The sequence below is a fragment of the Oncorhynchus mykiss genome, chromosome 8 (assembly GCF_057628025.1).
Source record: "Oncorhynchus mykiss isolate SJ-2025 chromosome 8, ASM5762802v1, whole genome shotgun sequence".
Classification (NCBI taxonomy): domain Eukaryota; kingdom Metazoa; phylum Chordata; class Actinopteri; order Salmoniformes; family Salmonidae; genus Oncorhynchus; species Oncorhynchus mykiss.
In genome coordinates, this window is record NC_143029.1 from 68,784,350 (window position 1) to 68,797,649 (window position 13,300).

Sequence of the window (13,300 nt, forward strand, 5' to 3'; positions counted from 1 at the left end):
AGCATTCTGCTGCAGGTTCAGTAGGAAGGTAAACTCAGTTCGCTGTGCTGCTACATATCTGTGTGTAATGAGTATATGTTTATAAGTAACAGAAAGAGGAGTACTCGCACAGTAGTATTGTCATTTAAATAAACACTGTGGAATCATCTTATTAAGAGCCTTCATTGTCTCCCTTACTCCTCAAGTCTCACTGTTGGCTTGCCACAGGTGACACCATTTAGGAATGAGGGTGGGTTGGATCATACACTGGGTAACAGTCCTATTAAGATATTTCACAGAAGCCTGAATTAAAACAAAGCAAGCTTCAGTACCTGAGCCCCTCAAGCTGGCATACATCATCATAGAAGAGTAGAGCCTGTAAACATCCATCTATTCCCTCTGCTTCCTCTCCCTACCCTCTTTCCTTCTCTCCCTTCTTATTGGCTCAGCCACCTCCCCCTCTCCCTTCTCTTTTCCCATCCCCCACTTCTCTACTCTCTCCCTCTCTCCTCCCCTTCACTGGGCTGTGTTGCACATCTGTTGCTTTAGCTAGCGGCCGCTGGTCCACAGTGCTAGGATAGCGGGGCGTATGAAAAGGCTAGCCACTGCTGAGGCAGAGTGTCACGCTACTGATGCAGCTGTGCCTGGGTTGGAGGATTAACATCGCGGCTCGCTGGGTGGCTGACATTATTAACTAGAGGAGGAGGAGAGAGACTCCAGTACACACACAGAAAACCAGCTACAGCGGAACACGTCAACAGCAGTAAAATCAGTGGCTTAGCAAGATAGAGACGCTGAGTGAGGGAGTGGGATGGAAGATCATCAAACCAGCTGTAGTCAGCTGACAGCCCCTTAGTTGTGAACAGGTTGATGCTGCTGAGAAGGAGGGAGAGCAGAAGAGGATGGGAAGCAGGATCATCTGAGCTGAATGTAGAATCAAGCAGCTGCTTCCGTCATGTGAGCGATACCAGATAGAGTGGATGGAGAGTGTGAGTGATACCAGATAGAGTGGAGGCAGGGATGGAGAGTGTGAGCGATACCAGATAGAGTGGATGGAGAGTGTGAGCGATACCAGATAGAGTGGAGGCAGGGATGGAGAGTGTGAGCGATACCAGATAGAGTGGAGGCAGGGATGGAGAGTGTGAGCGATACCAGATAGAGTGGATGGAGAGTGTGAGCGATACCAGAGAGTGGAGGCAGGGATGGAGAGTGTGAGCGATACCAGATAGAGTGGAGGCAGGGATGGAGAGTGTGAGCGATACCAGATAGAGTGCAGGCAGGGATAGAGAGTGTGAGCGATACCAGATAGAGTGGATGCAGGGATGGAGAGTGTGAGCGATACCAGATAGAGTGGAGGCAGGGATAGAGAGTGTGAGCGATAACAGATAGAGTGGAGGCAGGGATAGAGAGTGTGAGCGATACCAGATAGAGTGGATGCAGGGATGGAGAGTGTGAGCGATACCAGATAGAGTGGAGGCAGGGATGGAGAGTGTGAGCGATACCAGATAGAGTGGAGGCAGGGATAGAGAGTGTGAGCGATACCAGATAGAGTGGAGGCAGGGATAGAGAGTGTGAGCGATACCAGGCAGCAACTCATCCAGTAAGTGCAGTAACCTGGCTGCTGCAGTCGGCTGGAGGGAGCAACAGCGAGATGGAGAGCTCGGTGTTGTCGGAGGCAGCAGGCTACCTCTGCTCCTGCCACCTACACCTCGCCCAGGTCAGACTGGAACACACAGCTGGCATCGCTAATATGACAGTCCTGCCACGGCCAACGTCCGTTCCCCGTTTTCGCTTTCCCTCGATGTGACTGCAGCTCTGATGGATTTTTAGTGCTTTGACTCCAGGGCCCCGGCATCAGTGATCAAGACTACCACTGTTCTCTTTTCTTTTTTATAGTGTGTGTGTGTGATTTGCTGCTAGCCGTTTCCCTATTCTTCTTCTCCTCTCACTGCTCTCGTTTTCTCCTGCTGTAACGGTAGCCTTTTTCACGGAGACCACTGATCTGGTAAGCTAGCTGCAGCAGGGATGATGACAACCACTTGACCACACATGTTGATGTTGTGCTCCCCCTGTCTAATTTTCTCTTTGTAATGCATGTTGTCATGTTTTTGTTTGAGAATGGGTTGAGGTAATGTACTGTAATGTTCTCACTTAGCTGCTTTGCTAGTTAGTAGTGTCATTCATTCGATTGCCATGTTAGTAGGCTAATTCCAGGCTACTTCTGAAATGGAAAGCTATTCCCTATTTAGTGCACTAGTTTTGGTCCGCATATAGGGAATAGGTTTCTATGGCTTTGGTCAAAGTAGTGCACTACATAGGGAATAGGGTGCCATTTCAGACGCAGACATTGATAAAGGCCCTTGACCCGTGAACTCTCCACTAGTGCCCTATTGGTGAAGGGAGGGTCTAGTGATTGCCTGTAAAACACTGATTGTGGATACAGTTGAGGCTTACGTAACAATCGTAATACAATGCCAGGTGCTGGGGTTTAAAGTCCACCTGATTCTGATGTGTCACTTTTTGGGCTTGCTAGTTGCAAGACAAACAGAGAAAAGTAATATGGAAAGGCATTTGACAAATGGACGAAGGCTGCACAGCCAGCTATACGGAATCTACCATTGATGGAATCTATGTGTGTGATCATCGTTGTCTGCTGGCGTTTCGCTGGAAGGAGTGTTGAGGTATCATTGCTGGAGTGTTGACAATCTGCCTGGGAGTATGATAACGGAGGTTAAGTTTAGCGCTGTGAGGACAGTTGTGGGTTCTGGGCGTCTTCCGCCCCCCTCTATCTCTGTGAGTCTCAGGTCTCGCTCTAACAGTGCCAGTGCTGTCAGCCAGAAGGTGGGTAAACCAAACAGATAGGCTACCTTCCTGTATATCACTGTTTGGTCTTGCATTCCAGTCTTGTCTCTTTCCTTCTTTCTTCCAACACATCTGTTGCTTCTTGTCCACTCTATTCAATCACAGATCACCTGACTAGCTATGCCTGCTGGCTGGCTGGCTACTCAGTAGTGTTTCTGTTTGCTCTTTCATATCTTGTATAACAGAAATCAGTGGGGGGAAAAAGTTCCCGAAAAACATTTCCATCATTGGATCATTTGCTCATGTTGCGGCAGCACAGCATGCTCTCGTTGCATAGTGAACAGTTAGCTAGTTCTCTGGCTACTGTTATCTAAATATGGAGAGAGCAGATGAACAGTACCCAGAGAACTAGCTATCGAAATATGAAGAGAGCAGATGAACACCAGTGACTCTCCTGACCTGCTAACCGCCTTCGCACTCACACTACAACATTCAGCTCCCTGCCTGCCTACCCACACACACAGCAGCTATCATTAGTAAATGTTCACTGCTCCAGTTCTTTACCAGATGTATTAGAAATGCAATGTTGAATATTACACACATTGCTGATTCCATTTAGCTCCCTACCCCATTTTGCTCCTGTTCGCCCTATATTTTCAGATCTGAAGAGTCTAGTCTAGATAGATCGAGGCAGTGTAGAGTAGCGCTTCCACCATATTGCTTCCACCCTACAAATCTGCCAACTTTGAAGGGTTAGGGCCAAGGGGAAGGGTTAGGGCCAAGGGGAAGGGTTAGGGCCAAGGGGAAGGGTTAGGGCCAAGGGGAAGGGTTAGGGCCAAGGGGAAGGGTTAGGGCCAAGGGGAAGGGTTAGGGCCAAGGGGAAGGGTTAGGGCCAAGGGGAAGGGTTAGGGCCAAGGGGAAGGGTTAGGGCCAATGGGAAGGGTTAGGGCCAAGGGGAAGGGTTAGGGCCAAGGGGAAGGGTTAGGGCCAAGGGAAGAAGCGGTAGGGAGTGAATTGGGACCAGTGGACACTGTTATTGTATCTTACCCTCTCATCTTTCTCTCGCCAGGCCTATTCCCAGGATGCGTACCTCCGAAGTCGCAGTACCTACAGTGGAAACGCCCGTCACATCCCCGAGCCGCCCCCCATATGTTACCCTCGTGTAGACTGTAAGCCCCCAGGGATGGCCCAGGCTACAGAGACCCCCTCCCCAGTTGGAGTGGGGTTACAGGGAGCATGCCGGGGGGCAACACCACCAGCCACGGGGTACCGCATGGAGATTCCCGTGCCCCCCTCCCCTCCTCATCCTGCACACCCGTACCCCAAATCCCAGACCGCGGCGTGCATGCGCAACGACAGCGTGAGGACTGTGGTAGTTCCTCCAGAGCTGGGCCGTATAGGACCAGCCCACAGAATAGACTATAGCCTGGTTGGGTCCCCTGACCCTGGCCTCATCAGAGTGCGTCCTGGGTCTGTGTCCCACTACCCCCTGCCACGGAAAACAGACGTCTACCCCTCTGGGGCGAGCCTCCTCAATTACAGTGCCCCGCTACACCAGTACTCCCCCAACCCTGTCTCTCACCAAAACATAGACTGGCGGACGTACCAGACCTACAGGGAGTACATCGATAACAAGAGTATACACGCCTATGGCAGCCGGACCATCCAGGAGAGACTAGAATGCCTGCGAGCCGCCAGCCAGAACACCTTCAACTCCTCCCACCACATCCCCCGGGGCGGCTGGGGCCCCAACCCTAAGGGTCTCCGGCGCAGGAGCACCTCCCACGATCGCGCCTACCATGGACCTCCGCCCCCCTTCCCCCACATGCCCCCCCGCAGCTCTTCCCAGGACCGTATGAGTATGGCGGAGCGGGGGGTCCACCCCAGGAACTGGCCTCCTCGTAGTGTGTCCCAGGATGGGTTAACACACAAGGCCCGGGCTCGCTCCTCTGACTGTGACTATGTGGACTCTGTGGAGCTGGGCCGGCCCATGGTGGATAGACGGGGCTACGCTAGCAGGCCGGACCAGGGTACACGCCCCAGCAGGCAGAGCCTCTCCAAACAGGCTGTCCATCACCGACCCCCTGCAGGGTATGGAAGGGACAGCCTCCGGGGAACGCCAATACCCAACCCTACCCGATATGCTAAAGGACAAGAGCAGCTCCAGAACCAGCCTCACGGCGTTCCTAATATGACCCAAGACAGACCCTCTCACCTGGGGAATATTATCAGCTTGGAGCCCTCCCCAACCGACCAAAGAGCTGGGGTCAAAGATGTGAACCATGTGAGCCAGAGCAGGGGGCGGGCGGAGACCATGCAGCCAGCAGGGGAGGTGCAAGGGAGAGAGGTGGCAGCGGTGGTGGGCCATAGGTCCTTGTCCTTAACCGCCTCCCATCAGAGACCACAGAGGCTTGGGATTCTCAAAACCTCCCACCACCACCCACCTCGCACAGAGCCCCAGGCCCAGGTGAACGGTCGCGGCCCTTCGGCCTCAGAATTGGGCGTAGTCCTCAGGGAAAAGCCTCCTGGGTCGGTGAAGAACCCCAGCCCCCTGCGCCACCCTTCCTACATCCTGGCGGTGAACGAGGAGGACGGTTCGGAGCCAGCAGCGGACTCGGTGTGCTGGCTGCCCAACGATGCGCGGCGGGAGATGCACATGCGGCGGCTGAGCAAGAAGCAGGAGAAGGACCAGACCTCATGCTCCTCCAGCAACCAGGAAGAGTCCCTCGACTCAATCCCCTTTATCGGTAAGAGGCCGAACACTAACTTCACAGTTGCGTCCAAAATTGCTTCCTATTCTCTATTTGGTACACCACTATACTTCAAAAGTAGTACATTTTTATAGGGAATAGAGTACCATTTGGGAAATGACTCTATCCATTTCATCAGTACGAGAGCTCTAACATCATAGCACTGTGCAGTCTCCATGGCACCAGAAGCACCAGGCATGTAAGGCAGGGAAAAGAGTAGACTAGGGGGCCAGTAGCAGCAGCAGTTCGTCAGTACAGATAAGAATGGGAGGGGAAATTGCTGGGGAGAAATGACAAATCATTAGATTTAGAAACATGGTTTTATAGTGTTTTTTACATTTCATACTGGGCCCATGTTTACCACCTGATCAATCCTTGACTAGATGTACAGTATGTTGTTAAGAAGCTTTGGTGGCAGGCAGTGAGTGTACAGGGTTTTTTCTGCCATTGAAATCCTTTGGCAGGCCACCTAAGAGTTTTTTTTTCTCTCTCTTAGTTCGCCGAAGTCCAAACTATGTAATAAAAAAAACTGTTGCATATACCCTGACTCTGCGTGCAATGAACGCAAGAGAAGTGACACAATTTCACTTGGTTAATATTGCCTGCTAACCTGGATTTCTTTTAGCTAAATATGCAGGTTTAAAAATATATACTTGTGTATTGATTTTAAGAAAGGCATTGATGTTTATGGTTAAGTACACATTGGAGCAACGACAGTCGTTGATTGATTGTTTTTTATAAGATAAGTTTAATGCTAGCTAGCAACTTCCCTTGGCTTACTGCATTCGCATAACAGGCAGTCTCCTTGTGGAGTGCAACGAGAGAGAGGCAGGTTGTTATTGCGTTGGACTAATTAACTTTACGGTTGCAAGATTGGATCCCCCGAGCTGACAAGGTAAAAATCTGTCGTTCTGCCTCGTTCCTAGGCCGTCATTGAAAATAAGAATGTGTTCTTAACTGACTTGCCTAGTTAAATAAAGATTAAATAAAGGAGTAAAAAATAAAAAAATAAATATAAAAAGAATCAACAAAATCGGCGCCCAAAAATACAGATTTCCGATTGTTATGAAAACTTTAAATCGGCCCTAATTAATCGGCCATTCCGATTAATCGGTATTCTAGGACCTCTAGTTGTTACACGTGGTCTGCCACTGTGAGGACGACCAGCTGTCCGTCCTGTCTCCCTGTAGCGCTGTCTTAGGCGTCTCGCAGTACGGACATTGCAGTTTTTTGCCCTGGCCACATCTGCAGTCCTCATGCCTCCTTGCAGCATGCCTAAGGCACGTTCACGCAGATGAGCATGGACCCTGGGCATCTTTCTTTTGCAGTGTTTTTCAGAGTCAATAAAAAGGCCTCTTTAGTGTCCTAAGTTTTCACAACTGTGACCTTAATTGCCTACCGTCTGTAAGCTGTTAGTGTCTTAACGTCCGTTCCACAGGTGCATGTTCATTAATTGTTTATGGTTAATTGAACAAGCATGGCAAACTGTGTTTAAACCCTTTACAATGGTTCTTACGAATTATCTTTGAAAGATAGGGTCCTGAAAAAGGGACTTTTTTTGTTTGTTGCTGATCTTATATACAGTACCAGTCAAACGTTTTTACTTTTTTCTACATTGTAGAACAATGGTTCTGTTGGGTCATTGTCCTGTTGGAAAACAAATGATAGTCCCACTAGGCACAAACCAGATGGAATGGCTGTGCTGGTTAAGTGTGCCTTGATTTCTAAATACATCACTGACAGTGTCACCAGCAAAGCACCCCCACACCATCACACCTCTTTCTCCATACTGTTACCAGATGTAAAGTATGTAGAAAAGGTAACAGACCTATGTATTTTAAAATATACAGTGGGGCAAAAAAGTATTTAGTCAGCCTCCAATTGTGCAAGTTCTCCCACTTAAAAAGATGAGAGAGGCCTGTAATTTTCATCATAGGTACACTTCAACTATGACAGACAAAACAAGAAAAAAAATCCAGAAAATCACATTGTAGGATTTTTTATGAATTTATTTGCAAATTATGGTGGAAAATAAGTATTTGGTCAATAACAAAAGTTTATCTCAATACTTTGTTATATACCCTTTGTTGGCAATGACAGAGGTCAAACGTTTTCTGTAAGTCTTCACAAGGTTTTCACACACTGTTGCTGGTATTTTGGCCCATTCCTCCATGCAGATCTCCTCTAGAGCAGTGATGTTTTGGGGCTGTTGTTGGGCAACACAGACTTTCAACTCCCTCCAAAGATTTTCTATGGGGTTGAGATCTGGAGACTGGCTAGGCCACTCCGGGACCTTGAAATGCTTCGTTGCCCAGGCGGTGTGTTTGGGATCATTGTCATGCTGAAAGACCCAGCCACGTTTCATCTTCAATGCCCTTGCTGATGGTAGGCTTTGTTACTTTGGTCCCAACTCTCTGCAGGTCATTCACTAGGTCCCCCCGTGTGGTTCTGGGATTTTTGCTCACCGTTCTTGTGATTATTTTGACCCCACGGGGTGAGATCTTGCGTGGAGCCCCTGATCGAGGGAGTTTATCAGTGGTCTTGTATGTCTTCCATTTCCTAATAATTGCTCCCACAGTTTATTTCTTCAAACCAAGCTGCTTACCTATTGCAGATTCAGTCTTCCCAGCCTGGTGCAGGTCTACAATTTTGTTTCTGGTGTCCTTTGACAGCTCTTTGGTCTTGGCCATAGTGGAGTTTGGAGTGTGACTGTTTGAGGTTGTGGACAGGTGTCTTTTATACTGATAACAAGTTCAAACAGGTAACGAGTAACGAATGGAGGTAACGAGTGGAGGACAGAGGAGCTTCTTAAAGAAGTTGTTACAGGTCTGCGAGAGCCAGAACTCTTGCTTGTTTGTAGGTGACCAAATACTTATTTTCCACCATAATTTGCAAATAAATTCATCAAAAATCCTACAATGTGATTTTCTGGATTTTTTTTCTCATTTTGTCTGTCATAGTTGAAGTGTACCTATGATGAAAATTACAGGCCTCTCTCATCTTTTTAAGTGAGAGAACTTGCACAATTGGTGGCTGACTAAATACTTTTTTGCCCCGCTGTATATATAATCTTTGAGATCTAACAATCCCCAAAATAAAAGCTAGGCAGTCAGGGAGAGTTTACCCTTCACTAAGCCCCTTTCCAGATTTTCGTGCAACCAATCGCAGCGCTCCAATGGATAGCAACTCTCATCGAGTCCAACATCTCAGACAAGCTCACATTTGAAACGCATGAAAGCAGGGGGTGCAGTGGGAAAAACAGATTTTTATTTAAAACATTTTGTTTAAATGGCTAAATACTTTAAAAGTGCACCAGGGGTACTTGCTACTGTGATTGTTGAAATGCAGAGCCTTATGATGGAGTATTGTTTTTAACCCAAAATGTTACATTGTTTGCTAGCGCAGCTGTTTAGCTAGCTCTGTCTCATTGACCACCAAACGTTGCTAATGCTAGTTAACCACTTAATATAACTTGTTTTCTCTCATCTGCTGTCAAAATCAGGATACGATTGAGAGCACTAGTTAGCTCCAAAAGTGGTTATAGCTTTGACTGCATGTTGATTGTTAATTCAGAGCTATTCAGGGGCCAGCTACACTACAAACATCATTTTACCGGGTTCCTGTGAAGGAATTGTAGTGGCAGTCCACCACAATATAACCAATAGTTTCCTGATTAGCAAGGGGTAGTCTGTTTTAATGTCATTGTGTATTAGGAACACAGTTTTAGATCATTGTGAAGGGATCTCGCCAGTGGTTGAATGTGGAATTGGGCTTCCTGGGAAAATTTTGTCCAAGGTTGCAATAGTAACCTTAGCAAATGGTCAATGGAATTAAAAAAAACAAACATTGTATTTAGCAGTATAGATTTTGTTATTATGTATGAGCAAAAGAACATGGCAAAATTCATAGAATTGCAGGAAATTAGATTTAAAACTGCAACATGCGGTCTACACCACCAAGATGGGGGGGGCCTCTAAACATTTTTCTCTCCCCCTGCCACGCCCACAACCTAATCTATGATGTTGATGGTGATATGAACACTTGTCCTCATAAGAAGTGCTCTAAATGTCACTCTGGATAAAGCCAGTGTCTAAAATTATTTTTTGCATTTGTGCATTTTCCTTTTATCTCCTCTTCATTTTGCTGATAAAGCTTTCAGCATTTTTAGCATTTCATAAACAGCTGAATTTGACAACTTTTCCTTAAAGGGACAGTGGGATGAACATGTAGCCTGTTTTGACTATCCAGTCATTACACTGAGCTCACAACCTGCAATATTCAAGTTGTTTTGTTTCAGGAGTCAGTCATACTTGTTTTTCTTCAATCTTGTGGACAGCTAAGACATGGATGTATTATTACTGATTTGAAAAGTTGGGTCAGGGTGTACTCTAGCTAAAATACATCATATTTTACTGGGCCACTCAGTAAGTGCGATCAGTAAGGTAGGACACGCCTGTTTGCTGATCCACTTACAGTGTTCTGGAAGGACGCTGAAGAACATTGTGCATTCTACAGGTGTGTGTTCTCTGGAACTGGGTCACAGTGAGGCAGCAGAGATGAGGCATGGTGATTTTTAGTATGGCCCATGGGACAGAAGTTAGCTAGAGTTTGGTCGTAGAGCCAGCCAAGCCTGTTGTATTGTACCACTGGGATACGGGGGCAGCAACTACCACTAAGCAATTCATCATCAGACATTCAGATCTAATTTGCGCTTCAAATCACATTTTATTTGTTACATGCGCCGAATACAACCGAATACAAATTGAGTAGACCTTACCGTGAAATGCTTACTTACAAGCCCTTAACCATCAATGTAGTTTATGAAAAACAAGAGTAAATATTTACTAAATAAACTAAAGTAAAAAATAAAATAACAATAATAAGGCTATATACAGGGTTACTGGTACCGAGTCAATGTGCAGGGGTACAGGTTAGTTGAGGTAATATGTACATGTAGGTGGAGTTAAATTGACTATGCATAGATAATAAACAGAGTAGCAGCAGCATTCATACAGTCATTCCTATTGATGGCACAGAGGATTATTAGCAATAGTGTGTTTTAAATATGTGATATTTACAGTAAATCAACTCTGTCATGGTTTATACCGGGACTTGTTTTACTGAGGCCTGTGTGTGTCAGTCATGATGAACCCGTATGTAGCCTGGGCTTATTGTGTTAGCGTGATGTACGCTGAGGCTTGTCATATCTCATTTAGGTGTTGGTTGAGGTGCTGCTCAGCTGACAGGAGTCTTTAAGGCGTCTGCATGTTTCCCACCCGAAACAGTTCGGTAGAGTTTGTGCGTATATTATTTTTCGGCTGTTCGGGCATACCATTTTTTTTCTGGAGGCAAGCTAAAGTTATGAGCCGAAGTCTAGGCCCCTTCAGTGATTGGTCAACAGTAGGGATTCTTCAATAAAATATTTGTCATTCAACGAGGGACGACTCGTTTTGATGCAAATTATTTTGAGAAATACTGCACCAAACATCTTAATTTGATGTAAAATCTCTTGCAAAAACTTCAAAATGTATGACAGAGTTCTTCTTGATTTATCTTAGATTAATTCTGACTATTTTGATAAAGTGTATACTGGCTACAGCTTCTCAAAATGGACAAATAGTACTATTGTGCTTTTTCAAGCGACAATCTTTTTTTTTGTTGCCTAAAATGAGCTACCCAAATCTAACTGCCTGTAGCTCAGAACCTGAAGAAAGGATATGCATATTTGAACATAAAAATGTATTTTACCAAACAAAACTATGCTACATTTTATCTCTGGGACCCTCAGGATGACAAACACAGAGCAAGATTACTGAATGGAAGTACATTATTTAATAGACGATTTGCCTATTAGAGACAATATAATTTTATCATTCACATTTCTTGTGAACGCCCCTCCACACAGCACTTATGACCCCATCATCTCTGTTATACCAGCCTGCCTTACTGGTGATGAAGACCTTAATTTAACCAGTTAGAAATGTATTTTTGTGTCATCCAGCATGTAGCGGTTACATATCTACCTGTCATGGTACTTCCATACTGCTACTGCTGGTAGTAGAACAGGCAGGGCCAAGCCAGGTGCAGACAAAGCAGACAGTGAGGATGATGGGGCAGCCACAGCACCACAACTCTGGGCCTGGTGCCCGTGATGTGATTCAGAGAACAGAGGTCTGATTGAGCCGCTCTAACCAGCCCTCTGGCTCCCATCAATGAGCCATTTGAAAGACCAGCAGGCCACTGTCTGTACGGTTGGAGCCCTCCTCGTCATGTGAGGTCAGATTCCATTCCAGTGGCCCAGAGTGGCAAAGCCGGTCGCTCACTAGTCTTCTTTAGCCAAGGCTCTGGTCAAGGTTACATTCTTTACCCTCTTGGATCTAACAGCTGACAGTCTCAGTCTGGGTTTTATTGGGATTTAAAACATGTGGGGTGTTATTAGAATAAGGTCATCCATCTTCCATTGAATTTTAGTTTAAAGAGTTCAAATGTGGATTTAACTTCGACTGTCTCAACTAATATTGTTATGAGGGTCTTCAAATGTGATCCCTCGTTGAGGATTTATCTTGCAATGTTCACCTTTGAGCTTTGCATGGAACTCCAGGACTTTTATGGGAGTACAACCACTGCCAGAGAATCTGGAATGTTGTTTCCATCCCAGAGTGAGGAGGTCTGGTACTGGGTCAGTCTGATTCTGACCAGGCCAGGTGCGGTGACGGTCCTCTCCCAGCATGCTGCTGGTGGACAGGCTGGGGTCCTGGGCTTGGCTGGGCCAGTGGGCCTGGTGCAGGGCTGGCCAGAAGTGTGAGCTTCGCTATCTGACGCTGGAGGAACCAGACGGCGTGTTGAGTTCCACAGACGGGAAGGGGGCCGTGTGTAACCTAGAAGAAGTACAGTTTCTTGTATGCAGTTATTTTCCATCTCAAAAGGTTGAGTGGGTGGTGTATATACCTCCTTTGTATGCTCTTTGATGTAGACACCATCAATGGGGTTGTTGTACATTTGGCCCATGTTGTTGTCTAGCTGTATTTAATTTAACACTAGATCTAAAGATATCAGGGGGTGTTTGTCTCTACAGAGAGGGTGAAACTGCCTATGGGGTAGGCCTATATTGGTGACAGATACCTATGGGGGTAGGCCTATAATAGTGACAGATGCCTATGGGGTAGGCCTATATTAGTGACATATGCCTATGGGGTAGGCCTATAATATTGACAGATGCCTATGGAGTAGGCCTATAATAGTGACAGATGCCTATGGGGGTAGGCCTATATTGGTGACATATGCCTATGGGGTAGGCCTATAATAGTGACAGATGCCTATGGGGGTAGGCCTATATTAGTGACATATGCCTATGGGGTAGGCCTATAATAGTGACAGATGCTTATGGGGTAGGTCTATATTGGTGACAGATACCTATGGGGTAGGCCTTTATTAGTGACAGATGCCTAATAGGTTAGGCCTTTATTAGTGACAGATGCCTAATAGGTTAGGCCTATATTAGTGACAGATGCCTAATAGGTTAGGCCTATATTAGTGACAGATGCCTAATAGGTTAGGCCTATATTAATGACAGATGCCTATAGTTTAGGCCTATATTAGTGACAGATGCCTATAGTTTAGGCCTATATTAGTGACAGATGCCTATATTAGTGACAGATGCCTATAGTTTAGGCCTATATTAGTGACAGATGCCTATATTAGTGACAGATGCCTATAGTTTAGGCCTATATTAGTGACAGATGCCTATAGTTTAGGCCTATATTAGTGAC

General features: G+C 46.2%; 1 protein-coding gene across 10 annotated transcripts in view; it reads left to right on the top strand.

Moving 5' to 3' along the window:
• The window catches only part of arhgap21b (Rho GTPase activating protein 21b), a 79,266-nt gene that overhangs the window by 40,426 nt on the left and 25,540 nt on the right, over positions 1-13,300 (top strand). For 5 of the 10 annotated variants that reach the window (XR_016482567.1, XR_016482568.1, XM_036986019.2 and 2 more), the window contains exon 8: positions 3,851-5,528. Coding sequence is in view for 7 of the 10 variants with exons in the window: in XM_036986019.2 (XP_036841914.2) it covers positions 3,851-5,528 (1,678 nt within the window). In the remaining 3 variants the exon portion in view is untranslated. Of the gene's footprint in view, positions 1-479; positions 2,821-3,850; positions 5,529-13,300 lie in introns of those variants that run through there. The other 5 variants (XR_016482569.1, XM_036986026.2, XM_090182394.1 and 2 more) reach the window with 2 other exon arrangements.